At 42.4% G+C, this 12,224-nt stretch overlaps 1 protein-coding gene across 2 annotated transcripts in view; it reads right to left on the minus strand.

Annotated features, from left to right (window-relative positions):
• The window catches only part of PTPN11 (protein tyrosine phosphatase non-receptor type 11), a 67,025-nt gene that overhangs the window by 25,680 nt on the left and 29,121 nt on the right, over positions 1-12,224 (minus strand). For both annotated transcript variants that reach the window (XM_040416046.1, XM_040416047.1), the window contains exons 7-10: positions 6,039-6,135; positions 3,611-3,690; positions 3,350-3,508; positions 1,440-1,571 (exon numbers count right to left, since the gene is read on the minus strand). In XM_040416046.1, coding sequence (XP_040271980.1) covers positions 1,440-1,571; positions 3,350-3,508; positions 3,611-3,690; positions 6,039-6,135 — 468 coding nt within the window. The remainder of the gene's footprint in view (positions 1-1,439; positions 1,572-3,349; positions 3,509-3,610; positions 3,691-6,038; positions 6,136-12,224) is intronic.

A 12,224-nucleotide genomic window follows, 5' to 3' on the forward strand; every position in this document is an offset into this window, starting at 1 on the left:
GAAATCTCGCGCTGGCGCAGGCGCGGTGAGGAAGCTGGCAGCCTGCGAGTGTCTTTCCCAAACCGCGCCTGCGCCGAATGCTGAACTGCGCAAGATTTAACCAGAGAACGGAGCCTCTAGGAGCAGGAACAACGCCCCCCCCCCCCCACCCACCCACCCACCTGCTCCTAGAGGCTAATTAGCATATTATAAAAGTTAGATTTCTGGTGTAACAGGGGCATAGATAAAAGTAGGACTAGGCTAGTTAGGTTTAACTGACATTAGCACATTGCTAATGTCAGCTAGCTTAATAGGGTTAAATCTGGTGACAGAAACCCTTTGAGTATAAACCCCCATTCCCAATTTTACATATAAAATATATAAACAATAAATAAACAAAACATATCGCCACTTCTGAAAAGTACAAACTATTAAAAAATATCTCCTATGCGGTGAACGCCGTAACAAAAAAAAAAAAAACTGCACAATTCGCAATTTTTTGGTCACCTTGTCCCCCCCCAAAATAGGATAGGACTGTTCCATTATGGGCCAGACTGTCCATAAAATGCGGAATGCACGCTGCTTTTTTAGCGTTTTTTTTTTCCGCGTGGTATCGAATGGTATCGAGTATTGCAATACTTTTTTATGGTATCGAAATCGAATCAAAATTTTGCTATCGTGACAACCCTACTTTGAAGAGGCAGGCTGCAGGCATTAGATAAAAAGTCATTATTACCAAAAATGTGTATCTGATACCACCTAATGTGTATCTGAGGTTTGACCGACATTGCTTGGCCTATGTTGGGGAACACATGGATCAGCATTACGAATTTTAACATGCCCAATCCTGTGCTCTCAGAGGAGGTAATCTCCTGCCATTTCACAGCACATACACATTCGGCCGTACTGAGCGCTCAGGTGTATGAGCAGGCTAGGAGGAACAGCTGTTGGCCGACAGCTATTAAAGTGTATGGCCACCATAAAGCAGAATGGCGTTTTTTTTACTTATAAAATAAGCATCTAAAAGTAACTGCCTATGCAGAATGGTTCTCCTCTGAGTGGCACATGGCTAAAAAGCTTCACTTTAGTTTTTTTAGCCTCCACAGGAACTTGAAATTCTACTACACGCAGGAGTCTGGCTGGAGGGGTCTGAAGAGTTACTTTCGAATTCAAGCATGAATATAGAATTAGATGTAATTTTCTTTCACATGCCCCCAATACCAGTGTTTTGCACCAGGATACAAAGGACCCTGTTTAGGAGGTTCGATGGAGGCAGTAGAAGCAGGACAGAGGTCCCTTTTACAACGGTATAGGTAAAAGGGTTCAACAACAGACCTTTTTTCACAGGTTCTCCAATGGTAAAAGGGTCCGTAATTACTACCTTATTCTGTACTTATGCAAAAATGAGGCTTGACAAACTGCATCTATGATACAATAATCAAGAAAATAGCAATACTTACTTGCCCTACTTTTGAAAGTTTCAGCTCTCTTAATATGTAGTCATGTGCTGGTGTTTCTTTGACATTTCTCACCCGCATGACTCCATACTCCTTAAGTGCATGCTCCTCGGGCCAATACTTCACACATTTACTCTGAAAATACATAACCCAGCATTAAATTTCATCCTCGCCACAAAGACTGAGATTTACATCACTTTCTGGATATCAGTTCCTCTAAATGTCTTTTTAGATCAAGAGGGGAATCTGTTTTTGATGGCAAGAATATCTTGGTCTGCTATCCTTACCCCAAAAGATCATGGCTCCGTTAAAGGGGTTGTCTCGTTAGCTCTAGAACGCATTCCCCTGATCTCCCCCCAGGAAAGCCGTGGTCAGCCAAGCATTTACCATAGCATTACACGAAGGCTTTTTAGCATTACCAAGATGGCTTAACTCCACCAGAAGGCAAGCCACCAATACAAAGCAACTATATCATCATCATCTGGCTCAAAGAGGGCACCCTGACAGGAAGATCCACCACCACATGATGTCCAAATACCATAAAAAGGCATATGGACAGAGGTCTCCTTTATCAGACAAACCCTTTATAGGAATAGACCAGAATTTTACAACTGATGGTTTGTATTCAGGTAGGTCATCAATATCTTATTGCCAAATGGTGTGATACCCCAATCCCTGCTAATGAGCCGTTCCCTAGTATTATCAGTGGTGGAAATGAACAGCTCCAGCCATTGTGTAGTGGAAGGAGCTGGTAACTGCAGTGCTGCTCCCACTGAAGAGAATGAGAGCAGCACTGCAGTAGGTGCTCCATCCAATATAATGGAAAAGCTGTGTAGTTCCAGCGCCAAAACAGCTGATTGGAGGGAATCGGCCATGAATAGTAAATTCCTGGACAACCCCTTTACGAACAGAAACCGTGGACATCGCCTTACATTCCTCATGTTTAGAGTGAAACTTCAAAATAAGCACAATCGATCGGGACAAAAACGGAACTATTTCAATATAGAAATCTCTTGCACTTTATTGCCAAAGGAAACTAGCTCTATAACAAAGTGTGCAAAAACTTTTTCTGAATACCTACTTATCTAGAAAGTAGTCTCAAATTCAATTATACATTAAAGAGGACATGTCACCGCCCCTGACATGCCCGTTTTAAAAGTTTCATGCATTCCCCATATAATAACAATTCTGGAGACTCTATTCTTATGGCTCTATGTTGTGCCATTACTTTATTATTCCTGCTAGAAGTTATGAATGAATTGCTAGCAGTTTGCAGTAAGGGTACAGAGGGGAGGTAACCAGTTGGGGGGGTGTCCCTGCACAGACTGAAAATGACAGCACTGATTGGATAGAGTGAGTCTGTGCAGGTACACCCCCCAACTGGTTACCACCCCTCTGTACCCTTACTGCAGACTGCTAGTAATTCATTCATAACTCCTAGCAGGAATAATAAAAGGAAAGGCACAACAAAGAATAGATGTTCCAGAATGGTTTTTACATGGGGTGGGACATGCACCTATCTCTACAACAGGCAACCAAAAGGGAAGAGCATACCGTGCATGCAAAATGGGCTCTCCACTGATTTCTATGGGGGTTCCAAAAATAGCCATGCAAGCGCGCTTGGCTATTTTCGAAACTTCCATAGAAATGAATGGAGAGGGCACCGCTCATACACATCCACTGCTTTATTCACTACTATGGGATTGCTGGAGATAGCCGAGCCAGAAATGACTGTAGAGAGGCTGACATTGGTGGAATATTGCTAGAATACACCGCCTATGTCTCAGAAGAGACAATCAAGACAAAAAAAAAAAAAAAAGACACATGCTAATCCATGAGGGATATTTTTCCATCTCTATTGTGCTAAAAGTGCCAGACTCAGCAATGGATTCAGACTCCTACGTTAGACTCACCTTGCCTCGTTCTACCTCCTTAGTGGTCATGACAATAACTCTGGAGTTTTCTTGAAAAACCATTCTCCAGAAATCATTCACCGTATTTTGGAGGCAGCCCTGAGTAGCAATATAACGCTTCTTGGGTTTTGAATTGTTGCATTTTGTTTCAAATTCAGGCTGCAGAATAAAATATGGAATAAGTACATTTTATAAATTACACATTTAAAAAAACAAACCAAAAAAAAAAACATGCATTTTTTATGAAGGGTTAAGACTCACCATTATGGTATTGGCATTGATGTAATCCGAAACCTGTTCATTAGGGTCCCCATCATGAAGGATAACTCTTGTGTGGTCGACTGTATGAAAAGATAATACGCCATATTGTTTATTTCTAACAATAGATACAATGAAAGTGGGAAAACACAGCCTCAGTTCACACGCTAAGGTGTAGCCCATTTCAGAATTCTATTAAGGCACGTAAAGATGCAAAACACACCTTACGCCACGCCCCCTTCCCGCTAAGCTTCACTCCCTTTTTGAGCAAGACAGTGTTGTAACGCTAGTTGCGCCAAATTGCACGAATTGGATCCACTTTTTAGACAGATTCTAGGCACAGACACAATAGAAAATCTAGTACATTTTACATAGGACTGCATGTTAAAGGGCTTTCAAGGATAACATATTTTTTGCCTTCACTATAAAGGCTATGGACATCTTTTGCATTGTAAATATTTTGGGCTACATTTTTTTCCCCAATAGATCTTTATAAAGATTAGGCCTCCTTCACACGGACATCGATCAGTGGTTTCCATCAGTGTTTGGCTACATGCACACGACCGTATGAGTTTTGCGGTCCGCAAAAAAAACAGGATGACGTTCATTGTAACAATGCCTAAAACGGACAAGAATAGGACATGTTCTATTTTTTTTGCGGGGCTACGGAACGGACATACTGATGCGGACAGCACACTGTGTGCTGTCCGCATTTTTTGCGGACCCATTGAAATGAATGGGTCCACATCCTATCCGCAAAAAGAATGGAACGGACACAGAAACAAACATTCGTGTGCATGTAGTCTTTGTGAGCCAAATCTTTCCATTACACCTTATTTCTGTGTAGGCTTCACTTCTGGTTTTCGCTCACAATCACTGATGGAAATCACTGACAAACACTGACTGTGTGAAGGGTTACAGATCGAGCAGTCAGAGTCGCTCCTCTGAGGCGGTCAGTATTGTATGTGAAAAGATGCAGGTTGCAGGGGACAAAAGACCAATTGGGCTAAAATGTTTTAGCCCAAACTACAATGTAATAATAACGGCTATTGACATCTTTTAATGCATTTTTTTATTTTTTTATTATTTCACTGTAGTGACCATTTTACAAGAAAAATCTAATAACTTTCAAATCCAATAATTAAAAAAAATAAAAATAAAATGTCCCCTTTAAATATTTCTGATAACCTTGAAGCTGCGGGTACACCTGTAAATGCCACCCTCTCATTCATGCCCTTGTCACGTGGCTGCTTCATCCATGTCACTGCGTAGTGTGAGATCTATTACTATTAGCCATCATGTGAAATAGTCAGGTGGCTGTTGCATTTGTTAAACAATTGTTTTGCACAAGAACATTAGTACAAAAGTTTGTGCGAACGCGCACTCGTCAAAGTGCTTGTAAAATATGCACATTTTGCGGCAAACTCTAATGTATATGTTTTTTCTGTCCTTCGTGGGCATACCCTAAGGTGGATAGCAATCATAAAAAAGTGGACTTTCTAATGCATCTTATTTTTTCCTAAATCCCTCTCCACCTCATTGAAACCGATTGGGGATCAGAACCTGCTGATTTGTATTTTAGGCTAGGTAAGTAGGTATTCAGAAAAAGTTTTTGCACAATAAGTCGCGCGACATTTTGTTGCACTAATGTCGCGAGACAATTTTTATAATGGCAGTCTATGGTGTCGCACTGCAACATGCGACATGCTGCGACTGCAACGCAACAGTCGCAGAAAAATCCATCTCGAATGGATTTTCTGCGACTGTTGCGTCGCAGTCGCAGCATGTCGCATGTTGCAGTGCGACACCATAGACTGCCATTATAAAAATTGTCACGCGACATTAGTGCAACAAAATGTCGCACGACAAATGTCGTCGTGTAGACCAAGCCTAAAAAGGGACCTGCCACCACTCCTAGCATGTCTGTTTTGGTAACCAGTTGCATTCCCCATGTAATAATTCTGGAGCAGCTTTTCATATAACTATGTTGCTCCATTCCTCCGTTTTTGTTACTAGAATTTTATTAATGAATCTGCAACTGGGCGTTACCAGTGGTCTGACACTGTACAGTTAGTGCTGCCAGAGAGAAACCGTGCAGGGACACTCCCACTGGCAATGCCAAGATGCAGATTTATTAAAGGGGATATCCCATGAAAAATTACTCGGCAAAGAGTAGAGAATTTCAAATGAAGTATTATTACAAAGTACAGGCAATAAAAATATCATTAGGTTTTTTGTGCATTACATTTTCTTATCTGATGGCGCCTCCTGCTGGTCCACCTTCTCCTGCCCCTAGTGGTGGACCAACCTACTTAGTAACATCCCAGCACCCTTCCTCCTTACCAATTTCGTTATCCCATAGAGAAGCAGGTGAAGCGTTGCTAAAACCTACAGAGCAGAGAGAGTCAAAATCGCCGTGCCATGTACTTACAAGGTAAGATATTCTTATAGCGGTTTTTATTCTTGTTTTCAGGCCTTTGCCCCTCTTTACGACTGTATAGCAGTTTGCATTCCTGCTGCTGCAAAGTCTGGGAAAAGAAAAAGTAATACATTCAATTCATTTCCTTGGAAGGAACATAGAAACATTAATCTCTGCCATTTAAATCAGCTCTTTTAGGCTTTCTCCCAACCAGATGCAGCTACATCCCCCAGACTGAGCAATTACCTGTCAGTCAGCGTTACAATCAGGTCTGCTGGCAACACCTTCCTAAAATATACACCCCTCTTGTGCAGCACTGATTTCCACATGGAGATGCAGGGGCGGAAATAACCCGAGCACCTCATTATCCGCTGCACCATCCTTTTCACCGCCCAGAGAAATATATTTTAGTAGCCTCATAGAAAGTAATGCACTTTATTTGCGGATGCCAAAATGGTGTTCTAAAATATTAATGCAAAAAGCCAAAAACAGAGCAGAACTAACTTTCTAGAGTCCCCTAGCACTATACATGGTGATGGGAGCACAATGTAACATATGTACTGGTTTGCATGAAGGATACTTTTAAAGGTGTTCCATCCACGTGATGAATGATCACACAGCATGGAGAAAGCTTCAGATTGTATTTGGCACGGGATCAGACAAGACAGAAAAGTTTCACCAAGTGCTCAAGGTCTGGATGCCCCTTTAATACACTCATTAATCCACCAGTGAATTTGGATCCTTAAAGGGAACCTGTCACATTGAAAATGGAGTCTGAGTTGCAGGCAGCATGTTCTAGAGCAGGAGGAGCTGAGCAGATTGATATCTAGGTTTATGGGAAAAGATTCCGTATATCTTGTTATTTATTCATTTATATCCATGTTCATTCTAGGCTTTGAAGTTCAGGAGACGGCCCTATCAGTGATTGGCAGCTATCTGTGTATACAGTCAGAGGGAAGGCTGTCAGTCACTGATAGGGCCGTCTCCTGGACTTCAAAGCTGAGATACAGCAGGAATTGTATTATATAAATTACAAGTTTTACTGAATCTTTTTCCCACAAGACTATATATCAATCTGCTCAGCTCCTCCTGCTCTATAATATGGTGCCTGTAGCTCAGACACCATGTTGAACATGATAGGTTCCCTTTAATGAAGTTACATCTCTAGAACACGGGTCCATGCTGATTTATAATGCTGTTAGGTAGGTCCCATTATAAGAGCAGGATTCAGAAAGGGAAATCTGGCTCCCACATGGAGAAAATCTGGCTCCCACATAAAACTGCCTAACACACAAACATATTCAGTTAACACCCTCCGACAGACAAAGCAGAAGCTCAGTGCAAACATGTTCTAGCAAATTTCTCATTAAAATTGTACTGGACTGGGAAACAGGAACTCCCTGTGTATTTAGGCTAGGGTACTAATCGCTAGGGGCCCTTTCATACTTGCGTTCTTTTCTTCCGGCATAGAGTTCCGTCGTCGGGGCTCTATGCCGGAAGAATCCTACTCTGGATTATCCCCATGCATTCTGAATGGAGAGAAATCTGAATGGATGCCTTTAGTTCCGGAACGAACATTTTTTGGCCGGAGAAAATACCGCAGCATGCTGCGCTTTTTGCTCCGGCCAAAAATCCGGAACACTTGCCGCAAGGCCGGATCCGGAATTAATGCCCATTGAAAGGCATTAATCCGGATCCGGCCTTAAGCTAAACGTCGTTTCGGCGCATTGCCGGATCCGACGTTTAGCTTTTTCTGAATGGTTACCATGGCTGCCAGGACGCTAAAGTCCTGGCAGCCATGGTAAAGTGTAGTGGGGAGCGGGGGAGCAGTATACTTACCGTCCGTGCGGCTCCCCGGGGCGCTCCAGAGTGACGTCAGGGCGCCCCACGCTCATGGATGACGTGATCGCATGGACACGTCATCCATGCGCATGGGGCGCTCTGACGTCATTCTGGAGCGCCCCGGGAGCCGCACGGACTGTAAGTATACTGCTCCCCTGCTCCCCACTACTACTATGGCAACCAGGACTTTAATAGCGTCCTGGGTGCCATAGTAACACTGAACGCATTTTGAAGACGGATCCGTCTTCAAATGCTTTCAGTTCACTTGCGTTTTTCCGGATCCGGACAACGCAAGTGTGAAAGAGCCCTAACACTGGATACGAGAGGCCCTGCCCACAAAACAAGAGTTTATTAATAGGATGAATATAATTTTGAGATTAGAAAAGGGAGTATACACTAAACGAAAATGTCCAAATAAGTTTCTATCTTTATGGCAGGGGTGGGTTAAGTCAGCGCAACTAGCATCTCAGGCATTCGTTCAAGACTGTATACGGGGACAAATGTCTTTCTTACACTCCCTCTCCAAGGGAACCATATACAGTGGGATGCGAAAGTTTGGGCAACCTTGTTAATCGTCATGATTTTCCTGTATAAATCGTTGGTTGTTACGATAAAAAATGTCAGTTAAATATATCATATAGGAGACACACACAGTGATATTTGAGAAGTGAAATGAAGTTTATTGGATTTACAGAAAGTGTGCTATAATTGTTTAAACAAAATTAGGCAGGTGCATAAATTTGGGCACTGTTGTCATTTTATTGATTCCAAAACCTTTAGAACTAATTATTGGAACTCAAATTGGCTTGGTAAGCTCAGTGACCCCTGACCTACATACACAGGTGAATCCAATTATGAGAAAGAGTATTTAAGGGGGTCAATTGTAAGTTTCCCTCCTCTTAATTTTCTCTGAAGAGTAGCAACATGGGGGTCTCAAAACAACTCTCAAATGACCTGAAGACAAAGATTGTTCACCATCATGGTTTAGGGGAAGGATACAGAAAGCTGTCTCAGAGATTTCAGCTGTCTGTTTCCACAGTAAGGAACATATTGAGGAAATGGAAGACCACAGGCTCAGTTCAAGTTAAGGCTCGAAGTGGCAGACCAAGAAAAATCTCGGATAGACAGAAGCGACGAATGGTGAGAACAGTCCGAGTCAACCCACAGACCAGCACCAAAGACCTACAACATCATCTTGCTGCAGATGGAGTCACTGTGCATCGTTCAACCATTCGGGGCACTTTACACAAGGAGATGCTGTATGCGAGAGTGATGCACAGGAAGCCTTTTCTTCGCCCACAGCACAGGTGGGCTAAAGCACATTTGGACAAGCCTGCTTAATTTTGGAATAAGGTGCTGTGGACTGATGAAACTAAAATTTAGCTATTTGGCCATAACAAGGGGCGTTATGCATGGAGGAAAAAGAACACAGCATTCCAAGAAAAACACCTGCTACCTACAGTAAAATATGGTGGTGGTTCCACCATGCTGTGGGGCTGTGTGGCCAGTGCAGGGACTGGGAATCTTGTCAAAGTTGAGGGACGCATGGATTCCACTCAGTATCAGCAGATTCTGGAGACCAATGTCCAGGAATCAGTGACAAAGCTGAAGCTGCGCCGGGGCTGGATCTTTCAACAAGACAACGACCCTAAACACTGCTCAAAATCCACTAAGGCATTTATGCAGAGGAACAAGTACAACGTTCTGGAATGGCCATCTCAGTCCCCAGACCTGAATATAATTGAAAATCTGTGGTGTGACTTAAAGAGAGCTATCCATGCTCGGAAGCCATCAAACCTGAATGAACTAAAGATGTTTTGTAAAGAGGAATGGTCCAAAATACCTTCAACCAGAATCCAGACTCTCATTGGAACCTACAGGAAGCGTTTAGAGGCTGTAATTTCTGCAAAAGGAGGATCTACGAAATATTGATTTCATTTATTTTTTGTGGTGCCCAAATTTATGCACCTGCCTAATTTTGTTTAAGCAATTATAGCACACTTTCTGTAAATCCAATAAACTTCATTTCACTTCTCAAATATCACTGTGAGTGTCTCCTATATGATATATTTAACTGACATTTTTTATCGTAACAACCAACGATTTATACAGGAAAATCATGACGATTAACAAGGTTGCCCAAACTTTTGCATCCCACTGTAGTTACCGTATAATGTTTGAAAGGTTGGCCTATTGTAGATAGACGGAACCGTTTTGGTGCCCAATTGTATAACTATTCTTAAATATACAGATACGGATGTCTCTCTGCTCAAGTTGGGTTGGGGTGGGGGGGCAGGGTGTTATTGAGTCATTTCATACAAGTTACAATATTCAATTACTTAAACATTGTAATACCCATATGAATCTTGACTTCCCATAATTGTCATGGGTGTCTGCGTACACCAATATTTTTGTAAGTTGATTTACTTATGTCCGACTATACAAAAAACTACGGACTCCTTGATGATATTCATATGATGATGTTTATTTCAAAGAAAAAGTAAACTGATTTAAAAAAATAATAATAATGTACTGGAATCTAATGAATGTTAAAAACAAAAACAAAAAAATCTGTTCTGTTCATCAAGTCTCCCATCAGTCTGTACACTCTACCCCAGTGCACCAATGTATAGTCCCATTTCCTAGCTACCAAGGTCACAAACTAAGGCCTCTTTCACACAGGGTTTGCGGATTGGGGCCAGATGCGTTCAGGGAAAATAGTGAGATTTTGACACTAAAACAAGTCAGTTTTCACTGCGATTGTGTTCCACGTTTGCGTTTTTTCCGCGCGGGTGCAAAACATTGTAATGCGTTTTGCACGCGCGTGAAAAAAATCTGCATGTTTGGTACCCAGACCCGAACCCAGACTTCTTCACAGAAGTTCGGGTTTGGGTTAGGTGTTGTGTAGATTGTATTATTTTCCCTTATAACATGGTTATAAGGGAAAATAATAGCATTCTGAATACAGAATTCATAGTACAATAGGGCTGGAGGGGTTAAAAAAAAAAAATATAATAATTTAACTCACCTTAATCCACTTGTTCGCGCAGCCCATCATCTCTTCTGTCTTCTTCTTTGAGGAATAGGACCTTTGATGACGTCACTACGCTCATCACATGGTTCGTCACATGATCCATCACCATGTTATAAGGGAAAATAATAAAGATCGGGTCCCCATCCCGATCGTCTCCTAGCAACCGTGCGTGAAAATCGCACCGCATCCGCACTTGATTGCGGATTCTTGCAATTTTCACGCAGCCCCATTCACTTCTATAGGTCCTGCATTGCGTGAAAAGCGCAGAATATAGAACATACGTGAAAATCACTGCTCGTGTGCACAGCCCCATAAAAATGAATGGGTCAGGATTCAGTGCGGGTGCAATGCGTTCACCTCACGCATTGCGCCCGCGCGGAATACTTGCTCGTGTGAAAGAGGCCTAAAGGAAAATGGTTCCTGGGCACAGATGTAGGATCTCTAACCCACTAATAAAGTAAAACCAGCCACAGACAGATATCTATTATGCTTAACAATTTCCGTCCGGCAACCTTTTGCAAGAGAATCAGCACAAAACTTGATATGCGGTGAGGATTTTACATCTAAGGCATGTCAATCTATGCTGATCTCTGCTGCAGATGTCGTCCTTTGCAATGCAGAGGGTGAAATCATCGGCAATCTGGCAGCATTACAGCGAGGAGGTGGTGGATTTTGCGGCTGCTGAATACCAGTAGACCCTTTGTATGTGGTCATGTCCTTTTACCTCTTTGCAAGGAATACACTTCAGTATATATGAAGGCTATGGGAAACAAAAACCTGTATTTTCACGAGATGCATTAGGAACCCACAATGAAACGTCTCCTATCTTCCATATAGACATCTTAACTGTGGGCATATTGTGGGAGTAGCAGACCTGTGCTGAGGCAATGTCACGTAACATGAGGCTAAAAGCGATTCAGTCACATATACAGTACTCTGTAATCACGGAGGATCGGGACCAGCAGCACAGGAACCCCACAGATTCAGCGATGAGGTTATTTGATAAACTTTATTTTCACTCCCTTTAATTTAAAGGGGTTATCCAAGACAAAAAAATAAAAGCCACAATGCCCTGGTCTGTGACACTGTGCATACTTACCTGGTCCCCAACGCTGGTTTCGTCTCTGATCGCTCCACGGCCGTCTTAACCTTGCCTGCGGAAATCAACATTCGTGGAAGGGAGGCTTGAGGTGTCTTCTTGATTTCCTCATTCATTGCTCGTGTGTAGTGTTCTTTCTACAACTAATTACAATCTTCTTTCGAGTAAATGGCTTCACCTCCTGGTAAATTGAAGCCCTTTACATAAAAGTCATTACGTGACC

The sequence above is a fragment of the Bufo bufo genome, chromosome 2, assembly GCF_905171765.1.
Source record: "Bufo bufo chromosome 2, aBufBuf1.1, whole genome shotgun sequence".
Classification (NCBI taxonomy): Eukaryota; Metazoa; Chordata; class Amphibia; order Anura; family Bufonidae; genus Bufo; species Bufo bufo.